The sequence below is a fragment of the Salvelinus alpinus genome, chromosome 24 (assembly GCF_045679555.1).
Source record: "Salvelinus alpinus chromosome 24, SLU_Salpinus.1, whole genome shotgun sequence".
Taxonomy (NCBI): Eukaryota; Metazoa; Chordata; class Actinopteri; order Salmoniformes; family Salmonidae; genus Salvelinus; species Salvelinus alpinus.
Window position 1 is genome coordinate 29234559 of NC_092109.1, and position 19613 is coordinate 29254171.

Genomic DNA, 19613 nt, shown 5'->3' on the forward strand with positions numbered 1-19613 from the left:
TCATTGTATTCAGCGCACGTGACAAATACACTTTGATTTGATTTGTTGTCTCTCTTGTCGTGATGTGTGTTTTATCCTATATATTTTATTTAAGTTTTTATTTTTAGTCCCCCCTGCAGGAGGCCTTTTTGTAAAGAATAATTTGTTCTTAACTGACTTGCCTAGTTAAATGAAGGTTAAAAATAAATAAAAAAATAATAACGGACAGGAACTGCACTCCAATGTCTCTTCCGGTACTTCCAGGCGGGTAATTTTGAAACTTTTAGTTATTCAGTCGTAGTTTTGCATTGGTTATTTGTTGCCTAGTTAGCTTGTGTGATATATTTATTTGCTAATTAGTTAATAATTAGTTTTACTAATTTCTCAAGTTAGCTAGCTTGTTGTCGATAGCTACTAGCCAGATAACGTTCATGTCTATTCTTGCTAGCTAATCACCCACCGAATTCATGTATTAACGTTAGTAAGTTGGACAGAAGGCAAGGATGAGCAACGAGACACATCAATCCCTTTTGGCTGGTCAGTATGTTTGCTATTTTGTTCTTTATTTCTTAATTTAGAGAAGTGTTTCTGTTTATAGTAGTGCTTGTCTGTAATTAGCAGATGTGTGGTTCACTCCAATGGCGAGATTATTCTAAATAAGTCAAATTGTCAAATGGTGCCTATTGTGCATACTCAGTTAGACAGCTAGCTATATGCATCAATCTCAAATCAATGGCGAAGATGGACAGTACAATTATGGAAATAGATGGTAGTCTTCATATTGAGGCATACAGCTGGATCTTCACAACATCTCGACATTACTCCAAGTTTTTAGATAACAAAAAAAAAACGGTAATTTCAACTTTACCAGTCAATTGACTTTATCAGTCAAGGGACCAGTCAAGTCATGTTGCTAACTAAAGATCTCACATCATTGTTAGCTGTATAAAGGGAAGCCAATGAGCCAATATTGTTGATGGTTGTGCCATTCTTTGTTTTATCATACCAGATTCTACCAGCCAGCCACGAAGGAGGTCAGCGCGGTTGACCTCTCCAAATCAAAATGTCCCCAACTCAGTAAGTAGTACATTTTGTCAGCACAACCAGTAACATTTCAATTTACCTTTTGACGTAGTCAAACTGCATCCTGCAAGCATCTTCAGTCTTGTCAGTGCTTTGTCTAAGTATATATAATGTTACTGTAATCCACAGCCTCCTACAGACACTGTGAAACGCAGCATCACTGTGAGGAAGATTGCACCCAGGAAAACACAATTCAATGTGAGTTGAAAGAACACAGCAAATTCATTTCCAGAATAAGCTGCATAGTTTTAATGTTTGGTCCTGCTATTTCATATCAGCCCAGTCATATGTGCACAATTGCTTTTGTTTCAGGTACCCTCAGAGGACAACAAAGAAAATGAACAAAGATTGTCTGAAGGCAGTCTGAAGAAGGCCAAAATTTCTATCCCAGGACCTGCCCAGGTTCCTCCACCAAAAGCCACCATGCTCTCCCCGATCTTGGCCCCCTCACCACCCTATCCCCAGGCTGCAGCGAACTCTGAGGACTCAGCATGGTCACAGAAGGTGCGTCGGTCCTACAGCCGCCTAAGCCTAGGGGACCGTTCGTTTGAGCGTCCCCAAAGCCAGGACGTGTCCTCCCCATCTCTGCGTCGGGAGACCCTGTTTGGGTTTGAGAAGCTTCAGACACCCCAGGTTCTCCGCAAGGTGGAGGGGTCCAGGGTGGGCCCTGAGGCCTCCAAGTCATTCTGTGGGGTCAGCTCCTTCACCCTGATAGAAGGGGACGACAGTGCTGCAGCTGCTCCTGAGCCAGATGTCAACATCCCTGGTGTTGCTGTGGTAAAGGAGAAGAAGAGGAGGAAGAAGGTTCCTCAAATAAAAGTGAGACCATAACTGTATCGCATTAGTGGATACCCACTGCTCTCAGAGCAGGCCTGACGGATTTGACTAGCAGAAGTGACTACGTAGGAGGTTAGGAGAACTTATGCAGCAGGTTAGGACAATTATGAATAGGGTTAGCTAAAGTTGTCCACAACTTGAACATATCTAGCTATAACTACGCCTGCCTGAGAACAGTCTTGGTTTCCAATAATGTGATTCTGTGAGAACAGAGGGCATATGATACTACTGCGGTCACTGTTGACAACATTGATTAACAACTTAACCATAGTAGACTACAGTGTACATTCAATCCAATTTATTCATGAAGCCCTTCTTTCATCAGCTGATGTCACAAAGTGCTGTACAGAAACCCAGCCTAAAACCCCAAACGGCAAGCAATGCAGGTGTAGAAGCACGGTGGCTAGGAAAAACTCCCTAGAAAGGCCAGAACCTAGAAAGAATCCTAGAGAGGAACCAGGCTATGAGGGGTGGCCAGTCCTCTTCTGGCTGTGCCGGGTGGAGATTATAACAGAACATGGCCAAGATGTTCATAGATGACCAGCAGGGTCAAATAATAATAATCACAGTGATTGTAGAGGAGTAAATGTCAGTTGGCTTTTCATAGCCGATCATTCAGTGTCTCTACCGCTCCTGCAGTCTCTAGAGAGTTGAAAACAGCAGGTCTGGGACAGGTAGCACGTCCTGTGAACAGGTCAGGGTTCCATAGCCGCAGGCAGAACAGTTGAAACTGGAGCAGCAGCATGACCAGGTGGACTGGGGACAGCAAGGAGACATCAGGCCAGGTAGTCCTGAGGCATGGTCCTAGGGCTCAGGTCCTCCGAGAGTGAATTAGAGAGAGCATACTTAAATTCACACAGGACACCGGATAAGACAGGAGAAATACTCCAGATATAACAGACTGACCTTAGCCCCCCAACACATAAACTATTGCAGCATAAATATTGGAGGCTGAGACAGTGTCTCCCAACTCCTCCTAAGGCACTGTCTGACGATACCCCCAGAGAGGGCCAAACACCATCAAGAAATGAAAAGTAACACTTGTTACTTACTTAAACTATTTTCAAGATGGAGATGTGTAAGACCCTATAACATATGTACCTTTGTATTGATCTACTTTTCCATTTCCTTCCTACCCAGCTGGCAGAGCTGGACGACCTTGCGGCAAAGATGAATGCAGAGTTTGAAGAGGCGGAAGGATTTGATTTGGTGGTGGAATAAACTCATAGGTCATCCTCAAAGACTTTGACATGTAACTAGAAATCCTTTTTGCCAAGATTGGAGAAAGTAAACTTTTTACACTTCTATGATTGCATTTCAAAGGCGATGAGGTGTGAAAGTAGTTGATATTTGCATAAATATGGCACCTATGGGAACAACAAACAGGATTAATTTACAATGCAGAAATGTAGATGTAGGCTTTTTCAACGTTCTAAATGTGAGATTGGTTTAAAAAGTGACTTAATACGAGTTGTGTAATCTTAAAACCAGTTTCTATCTTCACTGATGTTCCTGTCACTTTGATAGGTTGATATTTCTTGTCTTTTTGAGATGACAACTTCATTAGGTCACAGGGACATTATCTTGTGTTGAAGAGCACCCTTTTATATTTTAAATGATTGTAAATTGGATTACAGACATCAGGTGTGTTTTAACTTGTACGATTTATTTACAAAGCATTTTCTGTGATGTTGTGCTTACAGCTGTTTGTTTTTTGCTTTTTTCTTTGTTAATTTCCTAAGTGTTCGAATTTGGGACAGAAGATGTCCAAACTAAGAATCGTTATCATGGCAGATTGTCATGTCCTACTATGATTTCAGAACTTGTGCTTTTGGTTTTGATTGAAACCTGTATGTCATGCATTCCTTTATCACATTTGATCTCTAGGGGGTGCTCTCACCCTCATTGTGGTTTCTTCCATCACTGTTTTTACATATAAAATATTAGTTTAAATGTCATTATTTATTCCTCTCATATACAGTTGAAGTCGGAAGTTTACATATACCTTAGCCAAATACATTTAAACTCAGTTTTTCACAATTCCTGACATTTAATCCTAGTAAAGAATCCCTGTCTCGGGTCAGTTAGGATCACCACTTTATTTTAAGAATGTAAAATGTCAGAATAACAGAGAGAATGATTTATTTCAGCTTTTAGAATTTTGGCCCATTCCTCCTGACAGAGCTGGTGTAACTGAGTCAGGTTTGTAGGCCTTCTTGCTCGCACACGCTTTTTCAGTTCTGCCCACAAATGTTCTATTCGATTGAGGTCAGGGCTTTGTGATGGCTACTCTAATACCTTGATTTTGTTGTCCTTAAGCCATTTTGCCACAACTTTGGAAGTATGCTTGGGGTCATTGTCCATTTGGAAGACCCATTTGCGACCAAGCTTTAACTTCCTGACATGTCTTGAGATGTTGCTTCAATATATCCACATAATTTTCCTCCCTCGTGATGGCATCTATTTTGTGAAGTGCACCAGTCCCTCGTGCAGCAAAGCACCCCCACAACATGATGCTGCCACCCCTGTGCTTCACGGTTGAGATGGTGTTCTTCAGCTTGCAAGCATCCCCCTTTTTTCCTCCAAACATAACAATGGTCATTATGGCCAAACAGTTCTATTTTTGTTTCATCAGACCCGAGGACATTTCTCCAAAAAGTATGATCTTTGTCCCCATGTGCAGTTGTAAACCGTAGTCTGCTTTTTCTATGGCGGTTTTGGAGCAGTGGCTACTTCCTTTGATGAGCAGTCTTTCAGGTTATGTCAATATAGGACTTGTTTTACTGTGGATAAAGATACTTTTGTACCTGTTTCCTCCAGCATCTTCACAAGGTCCTTTGCTGTTGTTCTGGGATTGATTTGCACTTTTCGCACCAAAGTACATTCATCTCTAGGAGACAGAATGTGTCTCCTTCCTGAGCGGTATGACGGCTGCGTGGTCCAATGGTGTTTATACTTGCGTACTATTGTTTGTACAGATGAACGTGGTACCTTCAGGCGTTTGGAAATTGCTCCCAAGGATGAACCAGACTTGTGGAGGTCTACAATTTTTTTTCTGAGGTCTTGACTGAAATTTCTTTTGTTTTTCCCATGATGTCAGGCAAAGAGACACTGAGTTTGAAGGTAGGCCTTGAAATACATCCACAGGTACACCTCCAATTGACTCAAATTATGTCAATTAGCCTATCAGAAGCTTCTAAAGCCATGTTCCAAGCTGTTTAAAGGCAGTCAACTCAGTGTATGTAAACTTCTGACCCACTGGAATTGTGATACAGTGAAATAATCTGTCTAAACAATTGTTGGAAAAATTACTTGTGTCATGCACAAAGTAGATGTCCTAACTGACTTGCCAAAACTATAGTTTGTTAACAAGAAATTTGTGGAGTGGTTGAAAAATGAGTTTTAATGACACCAACCTAAGTATGTAAACTTCTGACTTCAACTGTATGATGGTTTAGATTTTAGGGATTTAAGACTTTATCTGATCAAATTTATTATCAGATTTAACACTTCTTTATTGGCTGTCTTCTTCATGACTGCCTCCAGTATATTGAATTTTTGTTGTTGTAAGGTCTAGCTTATAGTGGTTGCTTTTTTGCAAATTTCTGTTTCATGAATATAATAAATAGTTTGAGCTATATTCTGTCTAATAATGGTTGTACGAAACACACTGAGTTGTAGATGTTTTGTCCTTTTGTATGAGTTTGGTATTAGAACTGTACTACATGATGCCATCATTAAGGTAATTCATTTTTCTTTAAACAGTTTTTGAAGGAACATTTTACCAGGCCAGTGATCCTGAATGTCAATTTGTTTATATTAAGTATCAATGTTCTAGGTCTCTGAAAAAAGATTGTTATTAGAATTTAAAGAGTCACTTGATTTCTGAGTTATCTAACCTATATTTGGGTTGGGTCTCACATTAGCCCCACACTGCTTTGTCCTTCCCTTCTCTTTGCTGGAGGGTCTCAATGCAGTACTGCCATTGATTGTGAGTGGAGGGTTGTGCTGCATCACACAATTGGCAATCGATTCGGGGAAAGGGGCTGCGGGCGATGGACAACTACAGACAATAGGATTGTATTGCTATAACCTCAGAGCTAGAAATTAATTAAAATTAATGTCTATATAACTGGTGTCAAACATCCCGAAAGCACTTGTGTCCCTCTGTACTTACCAACTGTCAGGGTCTAGTGATATGGTAATTTAATGTGATCATTAATTGCAAACAATCATGTTTCTTGGTATGTGGTTGCTTAACATGCTGTTGTAATTCAATGGAGTTCTCAAAGCTTTCCTTCATTTTCGTTGTCATGGTGTCTTTTGCAGTGATACAATAGGGACAGGCAGGTCAATAGCAAGCTGGACATTAATAACCAGTCAATCTCCTAAACACTGGAATCCAAACAGTTGAATTGTATACATAACTTAAGGGCAACTTTATTTGAGAAAATGCACAGGCAACATATTGGTTTCAGTCTAAACTTCCTTGACATGAACATAACAATAATGAATTCTTGAATATTGTTATTGAGTAAACTAAGCTTGTTGCACAAATAAGTATTTTTTTAAATGAACATTGCCCATACCATGACACTTGAATAGATTAGCTGACCAATGTTTAATTTTATCGGGTATGATAAAAATAGAAAAAGAGCACGTGTTTTGTCTATGAAGTAGTTTTCACATGAGATTTGAAAAATCGCTTGGGGCTAGTGGATGGGTGCAAAGGATTTATTGATGTTTCATGCATGCTCCACCGCAATTGGAAAATTGTTACATCAGATGGAGGGTGCAGGCAGAATCCTGGTACAAAACATCAATGATCATCTCAACCTGTGTCATTCTTATGCGTCCTCTGACAGAGTATGTGCTAGCACTCACTGCTTATGTGGTTTAGGATATCAGAATTAATGATTAAGATCAAGTTAATTGAGTTAAGTAGATTTTTTATGTTTCTTGACTTAGACAGATTAGGATTCTTGAATTACTGGCACGTCTAAAACATTTCACACCATGTTTTAGGTAAGTCTGACTGTGATTTGAGATTGATAGTATTTGCTGATATATTATGTTTGTGTTGACTTAAAGTATTTCAAGAATAACTTAACAGATGTTAGTAGTTTTGTAACCGCTGCATTTAGGGAAAAAATTGTTGTAGTTGATGTGGTTAATGGCCTGTTTTAAGTTAGCATAACTATTATACCCTTATGAAAGTGCTCAGTTAAATTAGCTCACAGAAAATGTATTCAGCATGTAGTAATGTCCTAACTTTGCTATAATTCTGTTATTTTTCCAAATAGTTGAGCTGTGGTCCAGAAAATATATTTGAATCATCAGAAAGTATCAAGGAAATAACACAGGGAGAGGAATAGTTGCAGACCGCACAGCAGGGAAAAGATTGTCCCTGCACCCAGGGACTACCACACAAAAGCAGTGGAGGAGGACTTGGGTTTGGGGAAGCAGCAGGTGATGGAGAAGTACTTCACTCCCGTACAGCATAAGCAGGGGACCAGGAGCCACAGGCACAGCAGGCCCCACTTCCATGACCATCACGAGAGGGACCACAAGCATTGCAAGATGGCTGACCAAAAAACTGATCACCACAAACACCATCTCCGCCATCACCACAACCATGATTATCATCACCATCCTCATCACCAGCACGAGCTAGATTGGTCAAAGGATCACAATTGTCATGGGTATGTTTGATTAAATTAGTTTATTAGTTCACTAATTTCTGAAATCTTGGATGGAATTTCTTGTTTTTATATTCAACATTTTGGACATTGTACATATTTTGAGACATATTCAGATGTGACAAAATTATCTTGTCCTAGTTAATTTAACCAGCACTGCGTTATTGTAAAATGTGTAACTCACAGGAGGTTGGTGGCACCTTAATTGGGGAGGACAGGATTGTTGTAATGGCTGGAGCGGAATAAGTGAAATGGTGTCAAATACATCAAACACATGGTTTCCATGTTCCATGCATTATTATGAGCTGTCCTCCACTCAGCAGCCTCCACTGGTGTAACTGAGCCCTAAGAATATGGTCTCTGAACACTGCTGTCATCCTGTTCTCCTCTTGCAGTAGCAACCATTCAACATCAGAGGGCAACATTGTCTGCCACCATCACCATGGCCACAACAATCAACCTCACCACCACAATGAGAAATCACACCACTCTCCCCCTGACCATCCTCATCACCAACACCAACCGCATCACCATGCTACAGATGATGTGACCTCCCACCCTCAGATTGCAGCAACTTCCAGCTCCTCCTCTGGTTCCTCATCATCATCTTTCTCATCTTCCTTCTCTTCCTTAACATCATCCTCTTCCTCCTCGTCATCCTCTGGCTCTTCATCCACCTGGTCCTCTCAGACCACTATAAATGAGTCTGTGAAGGATTACAAACATCCACTACAGAACCCCAAGTACTCACAGTCCTGCACTGAAATCTGTGAGGGGAGGAAGGCCTATGATGATGAGGAAGATGAGACATCTCCTTTAATAGATGACGAAGGCTATCTCCACAAGTCCCCAAGCCAGGAAAGGAGCCTGAAAGGAAAAAATAAAAAGAAAGCTGTGTCCTCTCATCTGACCCCTGCCAAGATCACCCTGAAGAAGCAGGAGAGTGCTAAATTGGTAGGAATGGGTGGCAAAGTCCGCAAGGCAAAGTCAATGGAGGCGCTGTCCCATTGTGAGTACAGGGATGGAGATGCAGATACCATTGTAGATCAGGAGGAGTTGGGGAAAAGCAAGGAGGTAGCCAATAAGAACTTAGTGAAGGACAAGCTGAAGTTCTCTGCCTTTCTGAACGAGATCACCAGGCAGGTGCTCAGCCCATACAGACTCACCTCTCTTGGAGTCACAGCTGCTCACAGGCCTAGCAGCCCAGAACAAGCCTCCCTGAGGTTCCCCAAGGTGGAACGCACAGGGGAGCAGAGGCAAAGACAGAAGAGTAGTCGGCCTGGCAGTGCAAGCTCTACGACAGTTAGTGTTCACTCCCATATCAGTAGGCATTCCCATTCCAGGAAGCACTCTCATTCCATCAAGCACTCTCGCTCCCATCTCGGCGCAAACCAGCATCACCAACACCATTGCCACCATCAGCCTGCAAGAGACATGCACCGCAGTCCTAGCAGCCACACCGATGACAGCAGTAGCCCAGAAAATAGCCCCTCATCAAGACATCACTCCCGTTCTTCAACACCACACCATCATAACAAGCATCTCTCCCATTCTCAATCTCACCACCATCACAGAGGTCTTCAAAGTCCATCTCATCACCATAGAGACCACCAAAGCCCAAAACATCACCATGGAGACCACCACAGCCCAAGCCATCCCCATCGCCATGGAGACCACCACAGCCAAACTAATCATCATGGAGACCACCACAGCCCAACTCATTCCCATCATCATGGAGACCACCACAGCCCAACTCATTCCCATCATCATGGAGACCACCACAGCCCAACTCATCACCATGGAGACCACCACATCCCAACTCATCACCATGGAGACCACCACAGCCCCACTCATCCCCATCACCATGGACACCACCACAGCCAAATTCATCCCCATGGAGACCACCACAGCCCAAGCCACTCCCGTGATCATGGGGACCTCCACAGCCCCAGTCATCCCCATCTCCATGGAGGCCAACACAGCCCAACTCATCCCCATGGAGACCTCCACAGCCCCAGTCATCCCCATCATCATGGAGACCCCCACAGCCCCAGTCATCCCCATCACCATGGGGACCTCCACAGATCCAGTCATCCCCATCTCCATGGAGGCCAACACAGCCCAACTCATCCCCATGGAGACCTCCACAGCCCCAGTCATCCCCATCATCATGGAGACCTCCACAGCCCCAGTCATCCCCATCACCATGGGGACCTCCACAGATCCAGTCATCTCCATCACCATGGAGACCACCACAGCTCAACCCATCACCATCCCCATGGAGATCACCACAGCCAAACTCATCCCCATGGAGACCACCATAGTCCAACTCATCCCCATCACCACGGAGACCACCACAGCCCAAATCATCCCCATCACCATGGAGTCCACCACAGCCCAACTAATCACAATCACCAAGGATACCACCACAGCCCAATTCATCACCATCGAGACCACCACAACCCAACTCATCCTCATCACCATGGAGACCACAACAGCCCAACTCATCCCCATCACCATGGAGACCACCACAGCCCAACTCATCCCCATCACCATGGAGACCACCATAACCACACTCATCACCATGGAAACCAACACAGCCAAATTCATCCCCATGGAGTCCACCACAGCCCAAGTCATCCCCAACACCATGGAGACCACCAAAACCCAACTCACCCCTATCACCATGGAGACCATCACAGCCCAACTCACCCCCATCACCATGGAGACCTTCACAGCCAAACACTTTCCCATCACCATGGAGATCATCACAGCCCTAGTCATCCCCATCACCATGGAGACCACCACAGCCCAACTCATCCCCGTCACCATGGAGACCACCACAGCCGAACTCATCCCCATCACCATGGAGACCACCACAGCCTAAGCCATTCTCATCACCATGGGGACCTCCACAGCCCAACCCATCACCATCACCATGGAGACCACCACAGCCCAACTCATCACCATTCCCATGGAGACCACCACAGCCAAACTCATCCCCAACACCATGGAGACCACCAAAACCCAACTCATCACCATGGAGAATATCACAGCCCAACACTTTCCCATCACCATGGAGACCATCACAGCCCAAGTCATTCCGATCACCATGAAGGTCACCACAGCCCAATTCATCACCATCACCATGGAGACCACCACAGCCAAACTCATCCCCAACACCATGGAGACCACCAAAACCCAACTCACCCCCATCACCATGGAGACCATCGCAGCCCAACTCATCCTCATCACCATGGAGACCACCACAGCCCAACTCATCCCCATCACCATGGAGACCACCACAGCCCAACTCATCACCATGGACACCACCACAATCCTCTCCACCCAGATTCACACCATCACCACGTCTCCCATTCAGAATCTCAGCATCACCACGGCACCCATGCAGAATCTCTCCATTCCCATGGCTCCCATCCAGAATCTTTCCATCACCATGGCTCCCATCCAGAATCTCTCCATCACCACAGATCCCATCCAGAATCTCTCCATCACCACAGATCCCATCCAGAATCTCTCCATCACCACAGATCCCATCCAGAATCTCTCCATCACCAGGGCTCCCATCCAGAATCTCATGATCACCAGGGCTCCCATCCAGAATCTCCCCATCATTGCGACTCCCATCCAGAATCTCTCCATCACCGCGGCTCCCATCCAGAATCTCTCCATCACCAGGGCTCCCATCCAGAATCTCTCCATCACCGAGGCTCCCATCCAGAATCTCTCCATCACCAGGGCTCCCATACAGAATCTCTCCATCACCGAGGCTCCCATCCAGAATCTCTCCATCACCAGGGCTCCCATACAGAATCTCTCCATCACCATGGCTCCCATCCAGAATCTTATGATCCCCATGGCTCCCATACAGAATCTCACGATCCCCAAGGCCTCCATACAGAATCTCTCCATCACCGAGACTCTAATCCAGAATCTCATGATCCCCATGGCTCCCATCCAGAATTTCACAATCCCCATGGCTCCCATCCAGAATCACATGATCCCCATGGCTCCCATCCAGAATCACATGATCCCCATGGCTCCCATCCAGAATCACATGATCCCCATGGCTCCCATCCAGAATCTCACGATCCCCATGGCTCCCATCCAGAATCTCACGATCCCCATGGCTCCCATCCAGAATCTCACGATACCCATGGCTCCCATCCAGAATCTCACGATCCCCATGGCTCGCATACAGAATCTCTCCATCACCACCATAGTTCCCACCAAGATTCCCACCACCACCTTTCTCATTCAGAATCTCACCATTCACACTCCCATTCTGAACCCCATCACATTTCTACCAACCCAGAATCTCATCATCATCACCACCATCCTTCAAATTCTGAATCTCACCAACATCCCTCACCTGCAGACACACAGCAGCACCATGATGGTCACCACAGCCCATCAAGCCATTCTAAGGAGCACTTTCCTGTCAGTGCACCGGCTACAGAGCTGGAGTCATTGTCCCATTCCAGCAAGTCTGGTTCTTCCAGGAATACCAGCAGCCCCACGAGTCAGGACGAGCGGCAGACGGGCTACAGCGGCTCAACTACCTCTCTACATAAAGTATGACATTGCTCCGGGGGTTGGGTTTATCACTATCGCTAGTTATGTCAAGCATTATCTACAGTATACTGTATATTTATTGACCATTTGGTACTGTTGAACGTGTTTTACATTCTTAATTAAGCATTTATGTAAGAATGTTCCACTCATTTGTTTTCCATCGATTGTGGAATTAAACATGCAGGCTCCTTCCTAACTACGTAATCATGGATGACACATGGAAAAAGTGATCACATGCAAACTCATGCACATCAAATTATCACACAATGTGTCCCTATTGGTTATCAATGTCTATTAACTAGAAGCTACACAATCAATTTCTATTTCTGAAATGCACGTTGTGGACGACTGTAAATACTTTTTTTGTTTTTTGTCCTTACCATACAGGAATCATCTGAGGTTAATCGAATAATGTGAGTTTGATTTTGTTTAATTTGATCTCCGTCTTATTGTTTATTGGGGGAATAATTTTTAATTGAGAAAATAACGTTTTTTTAAAATCCTCTCTTCCATATGTTTGTTGTTTAACAATAAATATTTTTCTTGAAGATACACATTATTATCTAACTGAGCACTAAACCCCTCCCCCTCCGCTCTCATACTTCATTCAGGATGCTTCAGGAGCAAAATGAGGATCTGCACCACAGTTTGTCCCAGACTGTCGTGCGAATGGAGTGCATGGGCACAGAGTTTAAGAGCAGTCACCAGCTCCTTGAGTCCGAACTACAGAACACTTGTGTCGAGCTGAGCAACCTCCTGGACAAATTCAAAAGGTCAGGGGTGTGATGAGACGTTGGGACGGGTTCCTCTAGAATTATGAGAGGGTTCAGAGAGGAGTGGCAGTTCCAATCCATTTTATTTGCCTTTTACAGGAACTCATTCAAAAGTTTACAAAAATTCAAATCAGCATTCATTTTGAGTTAATATGCATGACATTGTCAAGCTTAGATAGTGCTATTATTGTACCTCTTACAGTCCTTATGTATCTCTCTCCCATTTCAGACTTACAGATAACAAATCCTACACTCAACAGACCAAAAATCTCCTGGAGCAGAAGCTTCATTCAGTGGTGAGGCACCAGAAGATCAAAAGCTCATTTTGCATACAAGTATACATTAGATACGTCAATAGAAGGGATTTTGTTCACATATCTGGAAAATTGTATCACCATTTTCATCATGTTTATGTTTGTTCTGTCTTATGTGTGTGGTCTGTCAGGCTCAGAGTATGGACGGGGAGCGTGAACATCTGAACCAGCGCATCACAGCCCTGACAGATCAGCTGTCCTCAGCCAAGACCACCATCCACAGCATGGAGACTATTAACGTGAGAACTCCTGATGAACAGATCTAGCCGAGACAAAAAGACAACCTAAAACGTGCGCAAAACCAGACCAGAGTGGCCAAGTACAGAAAAATACTACTAGTACAGGCCCTGAAACAAATTCGCCTGACCTCTATGATCCCCTGACCCTCGAGCCCCAACCTAGGAATGCATTGCAATAAGAATCAGCTATAGTGCATGGTATGCACTTACACAATGTAGCAAATTGTAACTATGTTCCTCTTTGTATAGTATAAAATGTCTCCTACCTTTCACCATCCAAATCTCCCTTTAGTTTGACCTTCTGTTTATTCATCATGCCCATTTTAGTTGAGAGTAAAACCACCAATAGAAACCATTGTTTTTGTTTCGAGCTGCATGCAGTTAATAAATGTTGTTTTACATAACCCATTGTTTAAAAAAAAAAAAAAAAAAAACATTGTTATGAAGCTATGATTTGTCTTTTAGTCTTGATTTTTTTTCTCATTTTTTTCTTGATGTATAATTGTGTGTTGTTCTTTGTCAACAACATGCCTGTATTCTGTTCTGTGTTTTTAACGTTTGACCATGATTGACGAATCGATTGATTACTCCTTCACCCTTTAGGTAACATCATTGCTGCAGGAAGCCTTGGACCAACATTTCCACCGAGATGATTCTGTCAATCAATTAAATCTCCCTGTTGCGCCACCACCGGTCCAGTTCATGGATAGTCAGCATTATGGAAAGGTCACCGCCACAGGGGAGGACCAATCGCTGGGAACATTGCCAGAAGAGGAGGAATCTGATTGGTCGGAAATGGGGGATGAGGCTCCAAAATGTGTTCTGAGGTCAGGGGGAGATCATCATGGTGGTACAGCGTTTCAACCATGGAGACAAGAGCGTATTCGCTGGGCAGGGCAGGGAGAGGGAGAGACAGAGAGTGAGTCAGGGAGTGAGGAGATTGTCAGACAACACCCTCTCCGCTCCCAGCAGGTCCCCCATCTCCATGTTACCATTCACTCTGAGACCTTACCAGCCCCCATAGATGGTGTCACCCTCACCACCATTTTCAGGAGCTCAGCTGATGGCCCAACAGAGGATGTGTACAGGGCCACTGCGAGCCGCAAACTAGGCTCTCCCATCCGCATCCTGTCAGCCAGTCTGGATGAGATACCCTCCTGTAGGGGGAAGAATCAAAGACAGGAGGAGCAGCATGGCCAGCTGAAGGGCACAGAGGCCATGATGGACCTCCACCACCCAGAGGACGGTACCATGGATGACTCAGAAGATGAGATCATCCATAACTGGAGGACAAGGAGCGGGGACATGGGTGATGATGGCGGTGTGGATACCACGAAGGCAGATCCTGGCAGCAGTCTGGAAAACTTACAGTCGGCCCAAAATATGCTCAACCACTTCATCTGCCAGCTGCAGCCTAGCGAGGGGGAGGACAAGGGATACTGGACAAAGTGCTGAATGGGGAAAGAACACAGCTGTGACACCTGATCTCTTCACAGAGACACAGATGTTGACTGGGTTGGTGCATGGTTGTTTAAGTAATTCAACTTAAGAGTGATTTTTATTACATTTGATATTCATAATTCATCTATGAGTATGTTGTATTTTAAACATAAAGCTACAGAATTGGTCTTTATAACCAATTTAATAATAATAATTTAAATTATAATTCAATTATTTAAATCTGATTTGAAAGTTTCCAGGCCTAAATATTATTAATCATTAAAAAAACAGCCAGCAACAAGTAAGAAAGAAACTTTCAAACATTATTTTTGTTCTGCACCTGAAGCTATTAAGGCAAGCGGCCCAAGTTGGAGATCGAGGATCCCCAGCTCCACGTTTTGATATTTATGATATTTTTCTCTATTCATAGTCAAAAACATGTCCTGGTGTGTTTTTGTTGTTGTTGTTACGCTATGCAGGGAATGGCTTTGATGTCCTCCAGAGGTAACATCAAACAAAAATCACGTCGCTTTGATACCTCCTGTTCTCGGTTGCGATCTCTCCGGGAAACACTGTCCAGGCCTCCCTCCCGTCTCATCATAGCAGAGCACCGAGAACTTCACAGCCCAGTGCTTTCCCATCACCATGGAGACCACGGCCGAATCTCGCCCGTTCCACTGATTTATAGAAAATAGATCCTTTCAGAACCTCTTGTGCATAATTCATTATACTGGTTGGTGTGTGTCTTTCTCTCGGTGTGTGCATGTTAGATAAGACGACAAGTGTTTCACAGAATGTAGGTCCTTAGGTAAGATGTAAGACATGTATATAGATATACTTTGTTTGTCCTCATAAATTAATTCACCTCCAGACATAATGCAAGGTGTAGTTTGGACAATGTATACCATCAAATATTTACTACAAATAGTATCCGTTGGACATTCACGGTGGATTGGAAACAAGCTTTCTTAAGACCGGTTTTAGTTAATGGTGATAAAATGAAAACAGAATTTGGGGATGGATCGTGTGGTCTGGTGTGTATGGTTCCAACTGCTAAAATATATAAAGGTTTCCTCCCTAAAGTAATAGTTAAGAATCCTTGGAGAAAACAAAGAAACATATTTATTCTTCTTGCATGCAAACTATGTTTTATCTTATAATATTGATGTTTATGTCTCCATGTTGATATGATGGAAAAAGCAACATGACATAATGTAAAACTGAATCACCATTATAATTGTGGTCACCAGAGGCATGCAACCGTCCAGTGAGATACACTACCTTTCAAGAGTTAGGGGTCACTTAGAAATGTCTTTGTTTTTGAAAGAAATCCCCCAAAAATTGTCCATTAAAATAACAAAATTGATCAGGAATACAGTGTAGACATTGTTAATGACTATTGTAGCTGTAAACGGCTGATTTAAAATAAAGGAATATCTACATAGGCGTACAGAGGTCCATTATCAGCAACCATCACTCCTGCGTTCCAATGGCACGTTGTGTTAGCTAATCCAAGTTTATAATTTTAAAAGGCTAATTGATCATTAGAAAACCATTTTGCAAGTATCTTAGCACAGCTGAAAACTGTTGTGTTGATTAAAGAAGCGATACAACTGGCCTTCTTTAGACTAGTTGAGTATCTGGAGCATCAGCATTTGTGGGTTCGGTTACAGGCTCAAAATGGCCAGAAATAAAGAACTTTCTTCTGAAACTTATCAGTCTATTCTTGTTCTGAGAAATGAAGGCTATTCCATGTGAGAAATTGCCAAGAAACTGAAGATCTCATACAACGCTGTGTACTATTCCCTTCACAGAACAGCGCAAACTGGCTAACCAGAATAGAAAGAGGAGTGGGAGGCCCGGGTGCACAACTGAGCAAGAGGACAAGTACATTAGAGTGTCTAGTTTGAGAAACAGACGCCTCACAAGTCCTCAACTAGCAGCTTCATTAAATAGTATCCGCAAAACACCAGTCTCAACGTCAACAGTGAAGAGGCGATTCCATAGATGCTGGCCTTCTAGGCATTTCTTGCATGGAATAGCCTTCATTTCTCAGAACAAAAATAGATAAATTGTTTCTAGCCATTTTGAGCCTGTAATCGAACCCACAAATGCTGATGCTCCAGATACTCAACTAGTCTAAAGAAGGCCAGTTTTATTGCTTCTTTAATCAGAACAACAGTTTTCAGCTGTGCTAACATAATTGCAAAAGGGTTTTCTAATGATCAATTAGCCTTTTAAAATGATACACTTGGATTAGCTAACACAACATGTCATTGGAACACAGGAGTGATGGTTGCTGATAAATCGCCTCTGGACGCCTATGTAGATATTTCATAAAAAATCTGCCGTTTCCAGCTACAATAGTCATTTACAACGTTAACAATGTCTACACTGTATTTCTAATCAATTTTATGTTATTTTAATGGACAAAAATGAGCTTTTCTTCTAAAAACAAGGACATTTCTAAGTGACCCCAAACTTTTGAACGGTAGTGTATGTATGATACACTATAAGCAATGTTATTATGCCACATGACATTTCTGTTTTGTCCTGTATGGGATTTCCCGCTGGTGACCATAGTAAAGATGTTTGGATGGATTGGAAGAAGCATATAGGCAAAGTTGAAAAAATACTATAAGCAACATTTATTTATCTTCAACCTAGCATATGTTGGGAACAGATTTTCAACCAAAATCATAGTCACTGTGTCACATGTCAACATTTGAGGAAAGCACAGTGTGTTGTGATGTCTATGCTGCCATGCTCTCTGCTGCCTCGCCCTCCAATCCATACCTCTGTCCTCCATGGTGTATTACAGGACCAGTGATAGATAGATTTCCACTATTTACAGTATATGTTACATATTTATTATTTAGAAATGGCGGTTGCTATCACCATATTTCACCTTGTTCTAATTCCCTAGGTTGATCATAATTGAAATTAACCTTGTGTGATATGGTTTAGCACTGTAGAGCTGCTACTGTCTGTATTTTTATCGTTGTGTTGTGTCCTATAAATGTGTCTGAATGTTCTCAATAAATATAGTCACCTATAATTTACAAATTTATTAACATCAAATAATTCCATAAAACATCTATCATAATTGATTCAGTTGAATATGTTAGAAGGTGACAGCTTTAGATTGAGGGGGAGGAGAGTTAGTCAGTCAGTTATCACCAAGGGGAGCCACTCTTTGATTTATGGTTTCTCTGCATGCAGCAGCTTTACTGAGATATGAGTAATATATGAGTAAATGTATTTTCTACCCATTTCTCAGGCCATTTTAGTGGCCTGTTAACTTAGGGGCACTCTCCGCGGTGGTTGGCAATGAAGCGGATGTTTCCCGGTTTCCAGGGTATTTTCAACCTAACTTCCGTTTCCCCTGAAAAACGGATGTGGGGACTCCACTCAAGCATATTTTTTCACCTGCTATCTTAACTTAGGGGTTGGCTTGTCCCAAGGTTTTATTAACACTGATGTACTTTCATAAGGTCATGTCAGTCCACCTTCTTTATGGTCGTTACTAGTTACCACAGCCACAAAGTGAAAATTGGCTATATCGTAAAAATTCATGAAAACAAACATTTTCTTTTTGGTATTAATGTAAGATTAGGGTTAGGTTTAAAATCAAAATTGTAGAAATAGGCAGGTTTTAGCCATTATTGTGGTTGTGATAACTAGTGGCAACCCAACCCACAGGCCTTTCTAATCGACCTGGCCCGGGTACCCTGGAAGGATATTGACCTCATCCCGTCAGTTGAGGATGCCTGGTCATTCTTTAAATGTTACTTCCTCACCATATTAGACAAGCATGCTCCGTTCAAAAAATGCAGAACCAAGAACAGATATAGCCCTTGGTTCACTCCAGACCTGACTGCCCTCGACCAGCACAAAAACATCCTGTGGCGAACTGCAATAGCATCGAAGAGCCCCCGCGATATGCAACTGTTCAGGGAAGTCAGGAACCAATACACGCAGTCAGTCAGGAAAGCAAAGGCCAGCTTTTTCAAGCAGAAATTTGCATCCTGTAGCTCTAACTCCAAAAAGTTCTGGGATACTGTAAAGTCCATGGAGAACAAGAGCACCTCCTCCCAGCTGCCCACTGCACTGAGGCTAGGTAACACGGTCACCACCGATAAATCCGTGATAATCGAAGACTTCAACAAGCATTTCTCAATGGCTGGCCATGCCTTCCTCCTGGCGACTCCAACCTTGGCCAACAGCCCCGCCCCCTCCGCTGCTACTCGCCCAAGCCTCCCCAGCTTCTCCTTTACCCAAATCCAGATAGCAGATGTTCTGAAAGAGCTGGAAAACCTGGACCCATACAAATCAGCTGGGCTTGACAATCTGGACCCCCTATTTCTGAAACTGTCCGCCGCCATTGTCGCACCCCCTATCACCAGCCTGTTCAACCTCTCCTTCGTATCATCTGAGATCCCCAAGGACTGGAAAGCTGCCGCGGTCATCCCCCTCTTCAAAGGGGGAGACACCCTGGACCCAAACTGTTACAGACCTATATCCATCCTGCCCTGCCTATCTAAGGTCTTCGAAAGCCAAGTCAACAAACAGATCACTGACCATCTCGAATCCCACCGTACCTTCTCCGCTGTGCAATCCGGTTTCCGAGCCGGTCATGGGTGCACCTCAGCC

At 43.4% G+C, this 19613-nt stretch overlaps 1 protein-coding gene across 1 annotated transcript; it reads left to right on the forward strand.

The window, feature by feature from the left end:
- Positions 1-163: 163 nt before the first annotated feature.
- On the forward strand, positions 164-3857 carry LOC139552516 (sororin-B-like). Its single transcript, XM_071364324.1, has 6 exons — positions 164-247; positions 462-516; positions 989-1056; positions 1192-1260; positions 1375-1881; positions 3040-3857. The coding sequence occupies exons 2-6, from the start codon at positions 483-485 to the stop codon at positions 3118-3120; spliced, it is 759 nt and encodes a 252-aa protein (XP_071220425.1). The 5' UTR covers positions 164-247; positions 462-482; the 3' UTR covers positions 3121-3857.
- Positions 3858-19613: the final 15756 nt, after the last annotated feature.